The sequence below is a fragment of the Dreissena polymorpha genome, chromosome 1, assembly GCF_020536995.1.
Source record: "Dreissena polymorpha isolate Duluth1 chromosome 1, UMN_Dpol_1.0, whole genome shotgun sequence".
NCBI lineage: Eukaryota > Metazoa > Mollusca > Bivalvia > Myida > Dreissenidae > Dreissena > Dreissena polymorpha.
The window spans coordinates 68,787,595-68,804,331 of NC_068355.1; the positions used below are offsets into that span (position 1 = coordinate 68,787,595).

Genomic DNA, 16,737 nt, shown 5'->3' on the forward strand with positions numbered 1-16,737 from the left:
AAATTATATTCTTAGTGTGATAGGTATTCGATATTCCAACAATATTCATTTAATATGATGGCGATTGCAAATTTTATGTTATATTATCCGGTTCTCATTATACCATTGCCATCATATTTTTGATGCTTTCAGAGTTCAGACCGGCGGGAACCGAAAAAATGTCTGGATGGCGCTCCTGTGATTTGATTTCAACCTAGAGGATCTTTCTTATGCAGGATGTACATTATTGCAAAGTTAATTCGCTGAAAGAGGAATCGAGTTTATGCCGCCGCATTTAAATTCTGATTTCTGTACAGGCGGCCGCCCGATGGCTGTACAGGCTTTGCCCGATACCGAGATAATAACTGAACATTGCTCAGTGCCTTTCCTGCCACTAGATGCCCACACGATCTTATTCGAAATCGGACGATGTTTTCACCGTATAAAACCTTCACCCAATTTACCCTTTCCCATTCAAAAGCAAATTAAACATGCCTTTGTGAGTAACTCGCAGTCTGTTCAGCTTGTATGCTGTTTGCTGCTCATCGGTTTCTAAGGGTTTGAAATGAAGCCTTTAAATTTGAATTTAGTAAGAAAGGTCTTTAATTAATTTTAACTTTCTATGTTCGTGCGTCAAAATACGTTCCTAAGTGGTAAAGGGTTAAATATGTACCACCACTTCATCTGTTGAGTTGTTCTAATGGCGTTTTACCTTACTGAGTTTATGTTATAGCTTTGTAACAACCCGTTTTGCAATAAATTTATTGCAAAACGGGTTGGAGTGTCTTATTGCAATTTGATTTTTTGCAAATAACCGTTTGGCAATAAATTTATTGCAAAACGGATTAGTGTCTTATTAATTAAAATGGATTGGAAGAGTTAAAAGGGAGTTTCAAGTGTTGTATTTAAATAAAATTGTTATAAACATAGACAAATCTGTGAGCTAAGACTTAAAATGCATGGAAGATGGTGCATTTCGAGATTTAATACTAATTGTTTTATATTGATGTGAAACGGTATAACGGAAGTTTTAAAGTCGTCTCTAACGTAAATATGATAAAACATGGCTGAATTTTTATATAAAGTGATGTTCACCAATTTGGGAATAAGTGAAGAATACCCAGAAGTGCATAATTTTATTGCAAAACGGGTTGCAATGTTTTATTGCAATGTGCATTTTTTTATAACAACTTGTTGTGCACCAAACTCTTATTGCAATAAAATCATTACACATGCACTTATTGATTCAAATTGATTTGAAACGCTTAAAAGAATGATTTCAATGTCCAGGGGTTTCATTAATATTTGTAGTAGGAGTGTTTTATTTCGAAAGTAGGCGGGGGTATGGGGGACCTCCCCCATTCGGGGTCGAGGGGGCAACGCCCCCATGTCCGGGGGTCTAGGGTGCCGAAGGCCCCCTGGCCGAAAATGAATATTAGGTTTTCTGATGCAAAAGGAAATACATATCCAAATGACATTTAAAGCACTTATTAAGTGCACATAATGCCATATGGAAGCTTGTACTTATATGTGATATCTTATTGAAGTCAAGTATCAAGTATAATGGACCATGAGGAAAGAAAACTCAAAATTATCATCATTTGCTTTCAATTTATTCAATGGAAACATTTACTTTCACAATGAATATCAATATAGCACACTAAATAACAATGAAAATATAAACAATATAAACTTTGTATAAATATAAGGCTGTGTTTTGGATTCTTGGCTCTTGTGGTCACTGTCCTTTCGGGTCATCTCTGACACAATGCACGATGCACCACAATCTGAGAGCACATCGATTTTTTTTATTTTTATTCCAGCTGGTGCAGGTTACTTAAGCAAAATCAAAACATTGTGACAAAATAAGAAATGACTACAAAAAAAGAAAGCTGCTTCACCTTTAATCACAATGTTCCTTATGACCACTTCTGATTCGCCCCTCCCATAGATAGATAACTGAAAAACAATAACTTATGAAGAAAACAAGGAATGTCATTATCTCCCGTGGTATAGCAGATCATGATCAATTGATGGTGATCTTGCAGCATGGAGTGTACTGGTTCAAAGTATCAAATCAGGAAAAATATTGCATCTAATCAATTACAAATAAGTTAGCAACAAACACTACCAACAAACCTCCCGATTCAGTAATAAGTGAATCCAATTCTTTGCTCTGCAACTCTGTCTCTGTCTCGGCTTCATTGACATTCACAGGGCAATCTGAAATCAAGAATGATTTTTGAAATATCTTAAAAATATGTCTTGGATATGTTGCCTTGCTGTAGCAAGGTGCCTGTACCACGTGACTTTTTCGGCTATGTGTGGGACAATCGGATGTCAACAAACCATCGCTTCAGGTAACGTTTTTGATAATTTCTTCATTAATTTAAAACCATTTTCAGAAAAAAAAACAAAGACGAGAGCCCGGTCATTGTCAAAATACACAACTGTGTTAAGTTTGCGCAAAATTAATTTAGTATTTTTTTCCAAAAAGTGCAACCGCGCGTTTGAAAAGACACGAATTGAAATGCTATGTGTGGTATATTTTTTATTCAATCAACAAAAACGTTCATTATAATATTGCCGAAGGTTTAAAAAATAGGGCGGACATTGTAATTCTTCATAGAGAAGCTACATACGCTGTAAGTTTGCACAAATACTTCTGATTCGGAGTGTGTGCTTAAAAATGCAATAATGCTTTGTGTGGGACACGTTTTTTAAATGCTATGTGTGGTATACAAACTAAACTAGAGAATCGAAATATTGACATAAACATCAATACTATTTTACGTCTGTCTAAATAACAAAAGTTGGTCAATAAAACATTGTTGATACTGTTTTGCGTGCTTAAAATATGATAATCACGACGTTCATGTTACTCAAAATTATCATGATTGTCGATAATTTATATTCATATGTTTTACTTGAAGAATGCCATTTGTTTGGGATCAGTGTGGTAGAGGTCAAAACACAGTCGGGAATCTCCAAACACAAAGCCACCCACGCACGGGAAAGAAAATATTTCTGTTGCGGAAAACCTTTTCTTGTGAGTTTCTATAAAATTGATTGTTACAAAATGTTAAATTTTCAGTGAATTGTTACTTCCAACTAAGGAACTTGTTTAATACACGAAATCGTAAGGTTTGTTTGTGCAAGATGTCATGTGAATATAATTGTAACAAATTACAAAAAGTGTTATTGAACTTATGTTAGTGTGCTTTTCATCAGGAATGTGTAAACATATTAGACCGTAACGAGAGTTATTAAATAAGCATAATGAGATAATACAGCATTATTTAAACAAATAGACAAGAGGATCAATAACTTATTTTTCTGTAAAATCATGTATTCGTATCTAAATCCTATTGAGCTATCTTATATATCACGCATGACAATTATTTATTTATTTTTACAGTTTATTTCATGTGTATTTTGTTCTTTTCAGGGAGATTAAAGTATTTTTGGAAGCACCTTCAAGAGACGTACTGATATCTTGATCAATGAAAAGTTGTCATATATAGTTAATGTTCAAAAGTTTACAAGACTGTTTGTTTTGTTATCAGATGGTGCAAGTATTGCAGTGATAGAAAACAATCAAAGTAAACATAAAATACACATTTGACAATTCAACAAATTGAACTACATGTATTGTTTATTACTTGGTGCGGTGGTAACAAGATCTTGCAGCCCCTTTCATGACCGGGTCGAATGAGTATTTGCATTAAACATCTTACACTATTTTCAGTTATTCAGATTTCATTTGAAATTGAGTTCATGAAGTATTAATACATACGGAATATTACGCTAGTCAATTGTTCCAAGAGTTTGTATCACTCGAGTGGCTTGTGTGATGACGTATCACACGAGAGGCGGAGCCTCGAGTGTGATGCGAAGTAGCACAAGCCACGAGAGTGATACAAACTCTTGGACAATTGACTAGCGTAATATTCCTTTTATTATATACAACAACTAACGAAAACAGTTAACAAATGTATTTTTTACTTAAACAAAACTGACAAAACAATGACTAAAACGGTACGCCATAGTTTATTTAAGACGCGTATGAATACAGTTTATGTAAATTAACGTGTAAACATTCGAACCGGGGAAAACACAGGTTTCCGACACGCTTACCTTAATGCCATCGTTAATCCAATTTTATAACAATTAAGTTGACATCTTTAATCCGATGTTTATAACAAAAACGTTTAAACGATATGCACTTTCACTTCTAGTTCTATCTTTCATGTCTTTATTGAAACTTAGTTTAAACCACACTATTTTATAGTATTCCTATCGAAATATACATTTATGCATGATAAACACACACTCCAAAATACGTTTTTAACACATAGTTTACTGTTAAAAAACACCACGTCCGACATGTCCTTAGTAGTAATCCACTTTATTGCCAGTATACATGTTATTAGAAGGTGACACGTGATATATTATATTAATAACGGTATCTACGCATGTGCAGACATGTGATGTCACTAATGAACGCTTTCAATCCACCTTTGAGATCGAATGCCTAGTTCTCATTTTTTTCAACGAGTTTCGTTTGATTTGTTCGAAAAAAAGCGGAAATGAAATAAGGCAAAAACGGTGTGAATAGGTTTAATGTAACTCTGACATTCGGTATCCATAAGTTAGATTAATTAAATACAAAATGTATATACCATTTCAAACGCGGAAATGCGGTCTTGACAAGAGCAAGTGGAAACTTCAATGTGTAGAATTACCGAGATCACCCTTATGGAGCATTTATTTATTAAAAAAACTGGAAATGTTATGTTAGAAATAACTACGCATTATTAAGTATGAATTATATCACGTGTGCTTGTAGAATAAAAGAGAAGATTAGTACCAACTTTGCTTAACTTCACGAAATCCCCGTTATAAATCGAGTTTTGTGTGTGTCAGAAACAAGTAAAAAACGATTATATGTTTCTAATTTAATAGAATCGAATCGATAAATGCCACATAATACGATTTATTATTACTGATATAACCAATAAATGCCGAACTTGGGAGAAGTCGGTACCTGCGCCAGCGTCTGATACAGGTAGCTTTACTGAATTCCCCTTCATACAGCGCTACTTTATATATGACAATGACCAAACTTATTGTGCTGTCTTGCACTTTCAATTATAGTGATTGATAACTGTCCCATAAGCAATGTTTAATATTATTAATATCACTTTTATACGTAATAACATGTGGGATTTTGATACACTCGGTGTCAGAAAGCGTGTAAAACTTCACCGAAATCCCAGTTTAAAGCGCTATTTCGTGTCAAATACACGAGTGGAAATGTTTCGTAAATAACAGTAAATAACACGGGTAAATGTCGTTGAAGAAGTGTTACTTTATTGCTAAAACCAACATCACACGTAATAACAGGTTCGATTTCGGTCAGCGCGCAAGCGTTTGAGAGCGTTATTCATGTACCGAAAAACCCGTTATAATTAGCTGATGATCTCTATAAACGTATATTTTTTTGCATTCGCAGAATAACTAAATGACACAAACCCCTTTTACAAGTGTCATATGGTGTCAAAAAGTCCATAAAAATAATCCGGAATATCGCGTTAATCTACATGCAGTATATAAACAATGAAGCAATTTTGGTGTTAGCTTGTCTAGGTTTGCTACCCGCTGAGCCACGTGATTAAGTGGGCGGAGCGATCATAGATAAGGCGTCATGTCAATTGCGTTGCTATCGCCCGTGGACTTTCCTTCGTTTATCGACAGGCGCATCTATCAATAGCCTCATATTATGAATGGACTGAGCAAAAATACTACGTCAGAAGACGCTGAAGAAAGTGGACTATTTTATTCATTCATTAACAATCTCCTCCGCGACACGTACAATACGATCATTGTTTATTGATTCTTTTCTACAAAAGCACCGTTCGAAACTATTGCATTTAACACGATATTAATATCATGTTTCCATTTGTGAATGAATATAATTGGAGAACTCAAACCTCTTGCATAAATTATACAACTCTTTCTCGCGCGGATACGCGTAGTAAGCGGGTATTGGGCTCTTAATAGCTAAGGCGTATCGACCTGAATTTTAGACTAACCACCTTATACGGACGCTAAGCGACCATCTAAAAAACAGTTACTTTCTTTGAAACTGGGACGTCTATAACTAAGGACGTTGATTGATATAAACCATTCAAAGTACGCACCATTGTTTATATCAAGATCAACAAATATATTAAAAGTTATAAACATAATCAGAAGCAATATTATTTGATTTGGTGCAGTAGTACTTGTAAGCTCCAAATACGTACAAAATATCGTAAGATTGATATAATATATAAGGAGTCAAAGCAAATATACAAGTCATAACCATGAAGACGTGTTTAAGAGAAAGACTTATGGTTCCTGAAAAAACAACGACGACATTTAATAATATTAACATGTAGTATACATTTATTTTACTTGTATTTAAACATTAATAAATGACTAATATATTTTTCTTTTGAATACTAACACCTTACGTGAATGTAACAACTATTGCTTCGATTAAACAACACATTAATATCATGACGCATTCAAAGTTAGTCGTTGACACAAGGGCAGATCATAAAATGAAATGATTACAATACAAAAATAATTACTGTGCTGCATCTCTCCATTTTTTCCAATGGACTCTTCAGTTTAAGTTACATATATAAATAAGTTCACAGCAAAAACGCAATCACGATACTCTGTATAATGTTAAATTTCCATGTTTGGGGCGATTGCCTTCTGGAATTCGCCCCATGGGTAACATAATATACGTATACCGAAGAATGTAGTCTTTTACAGTATTTAACAACTTTGCATCCAGATTCTGCATTCGCAAACAAAAAAGCTCCGATGAGCGCGTTCCATCCATGGCAACGTCTTTTCACTGTGGCATTAGCATCGGAGTATCACGCTGTCCTCATGGAAGGAGTATACAGCGACGAAAAATCGGTTCAATACTGTTTGTCAGAAACACAATGCCCCTACTGCGCCGCTTTGAAGCCATACATTTGACCTTTGACCTTGAAGGATGACCTTGACCGTTCAACACTCAAAATTTGCAGCTCCATGAGATACTTATTCATGCCAAATATCAAGTTTCTATCTTCAATATTGCAACAGTTGCTAGTTAAAGTTAAAATTTAACCAAGGTTAAAGTTTTGGGACAGAATAACAGAAAGACAGAGTGACAGACAGACATACCAAAAACAATATACCCCGATCATTCGATCCGGGGGCATAAAAAGCAGTATTTACTTTTAACCCCAAAAGCTAAATCATATATTATGTTGACAGCCTGTCACCCTTCCTTAATCCCATCTGTTTTATTCAACAAAGTTGATTGGTTGGCATCACGGTGTATATTGTTTTTACGACCACAAAATTTGAGCCAAATCGCACCACCAGTACTTCAAGTACTTTGATTTAAATTTGTAATCAGAAACTAAACCCTGTCGAAATTACACTTGACAAGCGAAAGCAGTCAAAAAGAAAACACTATGTGTAACGCAAAACCATTAACCCGTTCCCACTTAGAAACAAAGTAAAAATGGCTATGTGCAAACAGAATAAAATCAGAACAGCCTGCGAGTAACACGCAGTCTGTTCGGGTTGCTGCAGTTCGCTGCTCATCTTAGGGTTGGAAATGAAGCTTAAAAGCTTGAATCTAGTAAAAAAAAAATGTCTCAAATTTAATTTTTAAAGCTTGAATCTAGTAAAAAAATGTCTCAAATTTAATTTACTTTATATGGGACATGCGTCAACTACGTTTCTAAGTGGTAAAGAGTTAAGTCACAGTGAACACCCTTGGCATATGTCTCAACGGATATGTTACCAAGGATCTGAACCTCGTGGAGTTAACATTTACTAACGACCGCTGTTAAAATTAATCCTTTGTTGAAACCGTATTGCATGACAAGCATGCTTCGTCAAGCACTTGAACTGTTTAACATAATGAACTCGAAAATGGAAACATGTCACACAAAATTACTTCAATATAATTTTTGGAAAATTAGACCGCGACAAGTAACCAGCTCAACATGTATAGCCTTTTGTGAAGCTTATTTTACACAAAAATACATGAAATCATTTTATTTTGTAGCTATAAGAAATGCCCTTCATTGAGATTTGTTTTATGAATGCAGAATTGCGCGCATCCGGTCGTATCACCTTCGCTATATTTTTTAAGCGTAATATAATTTTGTATAAGTGTTTATAACATGAAATTCTATATTAAAAAGGCGTTAATAAAGTATCCCATTAAATCTGTTGCTATGCAAATTAAGAATGTTCAAAGGCTATCCATAATCAAATGCAAACTGTATATGGCCGGTAATACATTGTACTAAACTTCTTCCAAAAATGGGATGACTGCATATTGGACAGACGAAATTTTTGTTATAAGAGATCATTTTGGTATTCTTTTAAGTTCATTTTCGTTTGCGTTTTCTATATTATCATGTCATATACAAAAATACTGAGTAAGCTTTAATCACTAAAACAGATCTTCCTGCATTGTTCAGCCTAACAGAAAGGAAAAAGTAGCATTTTCTCTCCAAAAGTAATAGAATGCGAGAAACCTATTGAAATCAATATAGATACAATGTATTTAAAAAATTCGTTCTTTATGTGCTGTAGTAAACAAGAAATGTGTTTGTGAAACACTATGTCCCCATATATTTGACCTTTGACCTTAAAGGATGACCTTGACCTTTAACCACTCAAAATGTGCAGCTCCACGAGTTACACATGCATGCCAAATATCAAGTTGCTTTCTTCAATATTGCAAAAGTGAACATTAAATGAGCGATTTTGACCCATATATTTGACCTTGAAGGATGACCTTGACATTTCACCACTCAAAATGTGCAGCTCCATGATATACACATGCATGCCAAATATGAAGTTGCTATCTTCAATATTGCAAAAGTTATTGCAAAATGTTAAAGTTTGACGCAAACAATCACACAAACAAACAAAGCAACAGACAGGGCAAAAACAATAGGTCCCCCACTATAGTGGTGGGGGACATAAAAATCCATTAACATAAGCTAGAGTAGGCCCAAATATGATATTTCACCTGGCATGTGCCTTTGTGCTGATTACACTTGTCGAAGGCAAAAGACGCCGTCCAAATATTGTAACATACGTGGTATGTTAATTTAACCCATGTATGCCTAGTGGACACTCCCATCCTTCTAAATTGGATCAATTTATTTCCAAAATTAGGGATGTCTAGTATATTTATTTCTATATTTATAATATTTCTCATAGAAATTTCTTTAAGCAAACAGCATAGACCCAGATGAGAAGCTGCATCATGCTTCGTCTCATCTGGGTATACGCTGTTTGCTAAGGCCTTTTTTCTAGACGCGGTGGGCATAAATGGGTTAATATAGCATAGTGAATAGTAAAATTACAGCACTGACACGTGGCATTATGAGACATTTCAACCTTTCACTTTTGATCCAGGGACATGTTCCTAAAAATTTGTATCAAACGTATGAACATTTGTGGAAACTATATTTTAAAATTGGATTGAATCAAGTGAAGTATTTGTGTCTGAAGAATATCTAGTATAATTACAATTTGTATAGTTTTGCTTCCATTTATAAATATTAAAATGCAAAACTATAGAATTTTAATTTTTGAAACAAAGTTTATTCCATGACAAAATAATTCACAAAGCGCAAACAACGAACGAAAACAGATAGCGCCCAAAGCGATTTACATTATTGCTAAAATGTACATAATGACAAGTATTTTGAAAGGTTCAGTGCAATATGGTTCACCGAACTCTGGAGCTCCTAAGACTTGTGAAGGAAGGCTTTACAACTACGTACACACTGCGCATAGACCTTCTCAAATCCGGACAAATCGCCTCTAGCATCCTGAAAAAAGGGCAAGAACGTAGTTATACAATAAATAAACAACACATGATTCTCAGTTGTTTCAGTACAGTGCTTCAGCTCAGATTTGAAAAGGGCAGATGTTTCTTTTGCAAAAAGGGTGCTATTGCAAGCGTGGTCATTTAATATGATTTCATTCTTCAATATGACATTTTGTCATTTATGTTTCAGATGAAAAGTGTTTTTATTTTTAAAATTGTTCATTCCTATAATATAAATTGTTTTACTGTGAAAATGTATTATGTACATGTACACTGTACGGCGACTGACTGAAACATTTTCAGTAACATATCCACATATGCATGATCCCTGTAAAGACACAACTCTAGGGAAAAAATCCATATATGAGTCGTGTTCTGAGGAAACTGGGCTAAATGCATGTGCGTAAAGTGTCATCCCAGATTAGCCTGTGCAGTCCGCACAGGCTAATCAGGGACGACACTTTCCGCCTAAACTTGATTTTCGGTAAGGAGGGACTTCCTTGAAACTAAAAATAACATAAAAGCGGAAAGTGTCGTCCCTGATTAGCCTGTGCGGACTGCACAGGCTAATCTGGGACGACACTATACGCACATGCATTAAGCCCAATTTTCTCAGAACATGACACATAGTATTTCATACCAATGATCTATCAGCTTAGCAAAATTAGCATATAACTGACGACCACCAATATTCAATTGCACTCTAAGTAAAATATCATGCAGATGACAGTCTAAGCAACAAGAAAGGATTTTAACCCATTAATGCCTAGTGGACTCTCCCATCCTTCAAAATTGGATCAATTTATTTCCAAAATTAGGGATGTGTAGTATATTTATTTCTATATTTAGAATATTTCTTACAGAAATTCCTTTTAGCAAACAGCGCAGACCCAGATGAGACGCCGCATCATGCGGTGTCTCATCTAGGTCTAGGCTGTTTGCCAAGGCCTTTATTCTAGTCGCTAGGCATAAATGGGTTAAACAGAACAAGTCAAATGTGTTGAGCACTAAAATTTTTACGTTCATTTGTATGTTCTTTATCATGTGAAGTGCCAATGCATGCCTATAAATAACCGTATGGTTCCAATGACTGGATGATAACATTTTCCCTAGTTATTATCTCAATACGTTATTTGTATTACGCCACTTGTATATTTAAGTGAACGAAAGATTTAAGGGGTTATGGTCAGGGTCCCTGGTGGCAGGGACGTGCCTTCGGGCACAAGGTGTTTCCATTTAGGACTAGCTGGACCACTTATATTAGTAATACAAACACATTACTCATGAAACGAATCACTGAAGCCAAATATTAAGGTAGGATTCACACAGTGTTATAGAAGTAAAGCTTACCAAGAGGATTTTTTACATAGCAGCTAGAGAAATAACCATTACAGGGGGATAATAGGTTGGATGGAGAGACAAAGCATTAACTTAATGCTCCCACAAAACGTTTTCCAAAGCAGAATAAGGGTTTCTTACATGGAGACTTGCAGCCCAAGATACCTACAAAATATGGGTCTCTGATGATGGTGTCGCCCTCTGGGTCGTGATCTCCTAGTCTCTCCAATCTAGCTGTACATGTCTGGGGCTTCCTATCATCTAGCTCACTGAAATAACAATACATACAATGTCCATTACTGTTCTGCAATTCAGCATATTGTTCAACACAGAATTCTTTCTGGTCTTATCAGAAATGTAATCTTTACAAAGACAGCATCATGAATGAGGTGTGCATTTATTTATTAAATTTTATATATAAAAGGGCTGTTTGTAAAACATGCATGCCCCCCATATGGGCTCTCCGTTGTAGTGAGAGCCATTGTGTGAATATGTTTTTTTTTCACTGTGACCTTGACCTTTGACCTAGTGACCTGAAAATCAATAGGGGTCATCTGCCAGTCATGATCAATGTACCTATGAAGTTTCATGATCCTAGCCATAAGCATTCTTGAGTTATCATCCGCACACCATTTAACTATTTCGGGTCACCGTCACCTTGACCTTTGACCTAGTGACCTGAAAATCAATAGGGGTCATCTGCGAGTCATGATCAATCTACCTATCAAGTTTCATGATCCTAGGAATAAGCGTTCTTCAGTTATCATCCGGAAACCATTTTACTATTTCGGGTCATCGTGACCTTGACCTTTGACCTAGTGACATGAAAATCATTAGGGGTCATCTGTGAGTCATGATCAATCTACCTATCAAGTTTCATGATCCTAGGCCTAAGCGTTCTTGAGTTATCATCCTGAAACCATTTAACTATTTCGGGTCACTGTGACCTTGACCTTTGACCTAGTGACCTCAAAATCAATAGGGGTCATCTGCGAGTCCTGATCAATCTACCTATCAAGTTTCATGATCCTAGGCCTAAGCGTTCTTGAGTTATCATCCGGAAACCATTTTACTATTTCGGGTCACTGTGACCTTGACCTTTGACCTAGTGACCTGAAAATCAATAGGGGTCATCTGTGAGTCATGATCAATCTACCTATCAAGTTTCATGATCCTAGGCCTAAGCGTTCTTGAGTTATCATCCGGAAACCATTTTACTATTTCGGGTCACCGTGACCTTGACCTTTGACCTAGTGACCTCAAAATCAATAGGGGTCATCTGCGAGTCATGATCAAAGTACCTATGAAGTTTCATGATCCTAGGCCCAAGCTTTCTTGAGTTATCGTCTGACAACCACCTGGTGGACGGACCGACCGACAGACCGACATGAGCAAAGCAATATACCGCCTCTTCTTCGAAGGGTGGCATAATAATTTATGTGGATAATGGTTGGTTACAATAGGCAAATGAAGTCCATAAATGTTAGAAAAGTTATATAATAATGCTGATCTTTTCATTATCTGAAACATTTCTTTGTTTTTTGATGAAAGGCTTATTATTTCTGCAGGTGTTCATGTCTATCAATTAGTTTAGAATATACTATATTTCCTACTGTTTAGTACAAAGGGTTGCATTTCATACCTCATATTATTGTCATCCATCCCAAAAATTACGTCAAACTTGGTATAATCGTCATCACATAACTGAAACAAAACTTCAGGGCTCAAAATAAGTATCAAACATTTCTGTTGGGCACTAAGCCAAAATGATCCTATCAACTTGTTAAGACATGACTGGTTTAAAAACCTTTTTCAACTTTATTGGCATTGTACAAGTAACTATACATATGTGAGAGACTCTGATGCCGCCCCCCCCCCCCCAAAAAAAAATAAAAAACAAAAAAAAACAGGTTAGACACAGACAATTTACTTCATTGTATCTTGAATCAAATAGGCTGAAATTTATATACCTTTGAAATCTTATTGTTTTTTAACAAGATATTATCTGTAGACCAAGTTTTTGGATGCATACAACGCAGATTCAGATTTGGTATAGATATTGTCAAGATAAACGTTTTGACATTAGTTCTTCACAATGAGTCATACATGTTGCCTCTAGAGTGGTATCAAGGTGTTCTATAAAATCACCTCACAACCTAGTTTTTGTACATACAACTGACCCAGCTTTGAACATGGCCTAGGTATTGACATGATATACAACTGACCCAGCTTTGAACATGGCCTAGGTATTGACATGATATACAACTGACCCAGCATTGAACATGGCCTAGGTATTGACATACAACTGACCCAGCTTTGAACATGGCCTAGGTATTGACATACAACTGACCCAGCTTTGAACATGGCCTAGGTATTGACATGATATACAACTGACCCAGCTTTGAACATGGCCTAGGTATTGACATTATATACAAGTGACCCAGCTTTGAACATGGCCTAGGTATTGACATGATATACAACTGACCCAGCTTTGAACATGGCCTAGGTATTGACATGATATACAGCTGACCCAGCTTTGAACATGGCCTAGGTATTGACATGATATAGAACTGACCCAGCTTTGAACATGGCCTAGGTATTGACATGATATACAACTGACCCAGCTTTGAACATGGCCTAGGTATTGACATGATATACAACTGACCTAGCTTTGAACATGGCCTAGGTATTGACATGATATACAACTGACACAGCTTTGAACATGGCCTAGGTATTGACATGATATACAGCAGACCCAGCTTTGAACATGGCCTAGGTATTGACATGATATACAACTGACCCAGCATTGAACATGGCCTAGGTATTGACATACAACTGACCCAGCTTTGAACATGGCCTAGGTATTGACATACAACTGATCCAGCTTTGAACATGGCTTAGGTATTGACATACAACTGACCCAGCTTTGAACATGGCCTAGGTATTGACATGATATACAACTGACCCAGCTTTGAACATGGCCTAGGTATTGACATACAACTGACCCAGCTTTGAACATGGCCTAGGTATTGACATGATAACTGACCCAGCTTTGAACATGGCAGAGGTATTGACATGATAAACACAACTGACCCAACTTTGAACATGGCCTAGGTATTGACCAGCTTTGAACATGGCCTAGGTATTGACCAGCTTTGAACATGGCCTAGGTATTGACCAGCTTTGAACATGGCCTCGGTATTGACCAGCTTTGAACATGGCCTAGGTATTGACCAGCTTTGAACATGGCCTAGGTATTGACAAGCTTTGAACATGGCCTAGGTATTGACCAGCTTTGAACATGGCCTAGGTATTGACCAGCTTTGAACATGGCCTATGTATTGACCAGCTTTGAACATGGCCTCGGTATTGACCAGCTTTGAACATGGCCTAGGTATTGACATGATCAACATTCTGACCAAGTGTCATCATGATTGAGGCAAAAATAAAGGCCTCTAGAGTGGTAACAAGATTTTCCAATATTTGACCTAGTGAAATAGTTTATTGATGCATGTTAGCCTGATGTGAACTTTGCCTCAATATTTTAAAGATACAAAGTATGAATTAGTTTCATCAAGGTTGGGTCATAACAGTAAAGCATAACAAGGTTTTTCTAAGATTTGACCTCGTGACCTAGTTCAAAATTGGACGAAATAGGTTGACTTTAGAATGGTACAGGGCTAAAAATTAACAACACACACAACCCATGACACCAGAAATGGAATTACCACAATAGCTTACTATAAGTGATATCATAAGGTGAGCACAAACAGACATTCTGCCATTACTCTTCAAAGCTGAAACCCTTTTTTTATTTTCATTAAGACCATTTTCATATTAAGGCAATTCAAATTGAAACAAAATCTATGAGTTAAAGAAGAGTTGAAAACAACAAAACTTTGGGACTACATGTGTATTATTTTCAAGTGGAAAACAGACAAACTGCCATAATTCTATATACACATTATGTACCTTAAACCATATAAATTCTCATTACATATCTGATTAAAATGTAACAACTTAAAACTACAAAAAACATAGTATGATACCTTTCAAAATAATAAAAATCAAAATGCTTCGGCAAGGCTTTTTAGCCAGCAAGCAATTTAATTATTAACAATTATGAAAATAACTGTTTCAACTTTACCATAATATAGCATGCCATTTGTCACATTGTATTACAGGCTAGCAATCATGCGTGACTGAAAACATTGGGAATGCTCAAGATACCCTTCTTGTAAGGACTTTTCTTACTACTCTAGCTACATGCTTGTAGGTTGTGATGCCATGTTTCTGCCGAGTAGATATAGTGCGACTGTCTGGGCTGATACCGATATGCAATGTGCCCAGAGCAGCACTGTCTACATGCCACTGCAAGGTACAACAATAATCTGTGTATGCTGATTATTTTGGAAATATGACACTAAATTTTAAACCTTTGCATGCTGGAAAATTGTCGTCTGCTAAAATGTTGTCTGCTGAATTTCTAAAATCAGCATTTTCTTTGATTTTTTTCAAAGAATATTATCAGAATAGCAAACAGTTTGGATCCTGATGAGACGCCACTTCAAGTACTTTGATTTAAATTTGTAATCAGAAACTTAACCCTGTCGAAATTACACTTGACAAGCGAAAACAGTCAAAAAGAAAACACTATGTGTAACGCAAAACCATTAACCCGTTCCCACTTAGAAACAAAGTGAAAATGGCTATGTGCAAACAGAATAAAATCAGAACAGCCTGCGAGTAACTCGCAGTCTGTTCAGGTTGCATGCAGTTCGCTGCTCATCTTAGGGTTGGAAATGAAGCCTTAAAAGCTTGAATCTAGTAAGAAATGTCTCATCTTTAATTTTACTTAATATGGGACATGCGTCAAAATACGTTTCTAAGTGGTAAAGAGTTAAGTCACAGTGAACACCCTTGGCATATGTCTCAACGGATATGTTACCAAGGATCTGAACCTCGTGGAGTTAACATTTACTAATGACCGCTATTAAAATTAATCCTTTGTTGAAACTGTATTGCGTGTCACACAAAATTACTTCAATATAATTTTTGGAAAATTAGACCGCGACAAGTAACCAGCTCAACATGTATAGCCTTTTGTGAAGCTTATTTTACACAAAAATACATGAAATCATTTTATTTTGTAGCTATAAGAAATGCCCTTCATTGAGATTTGTTTTATGAATGCAGAATTGCGCGCATCCGGTCGCATCACCTTCGCTATATTTTTTAAGAATAATATAATTTTGTTTAAGTGTTTATAACATGAAATTCTATATTAAAAAGGCGTTAATAAAGTATCCCATTAAATCTGTTGCTATGCAAATTAAGAATGTTCAAAGGCTATCCATAATCAAATGCAAACTGTATATGGCCGGTAATACATTGTACTAAACTTCTTCCAAAAATGGGATGACTGCATATTGGACAGACGAAATTTTTGTTATAAGAGATCATTTTGGTATTCTTTTAAGTTCATTTTCGTTTGCGTTTTCTAT

At 35.9% G+C, this 16,737-nt stretch overlaps 1 protein-coding gene and 1 long non-coding RNA gene across 11 annotated transcripts in view; one reads left to right on the forward strand and one right to left on the reverse strand.

Moving 5' to 3' along the window:
• Positions 1-1,576: 1,576 nt before the first annotated feature.
• Positions 1,577-16,737, reverse strand: part of LOC127833980 (low molecular weight phosphotyrosine protein phosphatase-like) — a 30,662-nt gene continuing 15,501 nt past the window's right edge. For 6 of the 10 annotated variants that reach the window (XM_052359510.1, XM_052359520.1, XM_052359541.1 and 3 more), the window contains exons 7-10: positions 15,464-15,604; positions 12,876-12,937; positions 11,403-11,502; positions 9,645-9,896 (exon numbers count right to left, since the gene is read on the reverse strand). In XM_052359510.1, the coding sequence (XP_052215470.1) occupies positions 9,813-9,896; positions 11,403-11,502; positions 12,876-12,937; positions 15,464-15,604 (387 nt within the window). In that variant the 3' untranslated portion in view covers positions 9,645-9,812. Of the gene's footprint in view, positions 1,939-2,118; positions 2,203-9,644; positions 9,897-11,402; positions 11,503-12,875; positions 12,938-15,463; positions 15,605-16,737 lie in introns of those variants that run through there. The other 4 variants (XR_008027720.1, XR_008027719.1, XM_052359529.1 and 1 more) reach the window with 4 other exon arrangements.
• On the forward strand, positions 13,497-14,250 carry LOC127834015 (uncharacterized). The gene is made up of 3 exons (XR_008027765.1): positions 13,497-13,649; positions 14,010-14,094; positions 14,220-14,250. It is a non-coding gene; the product is annotated as an uncharacterized LOC127834015 (long non-coding RNA).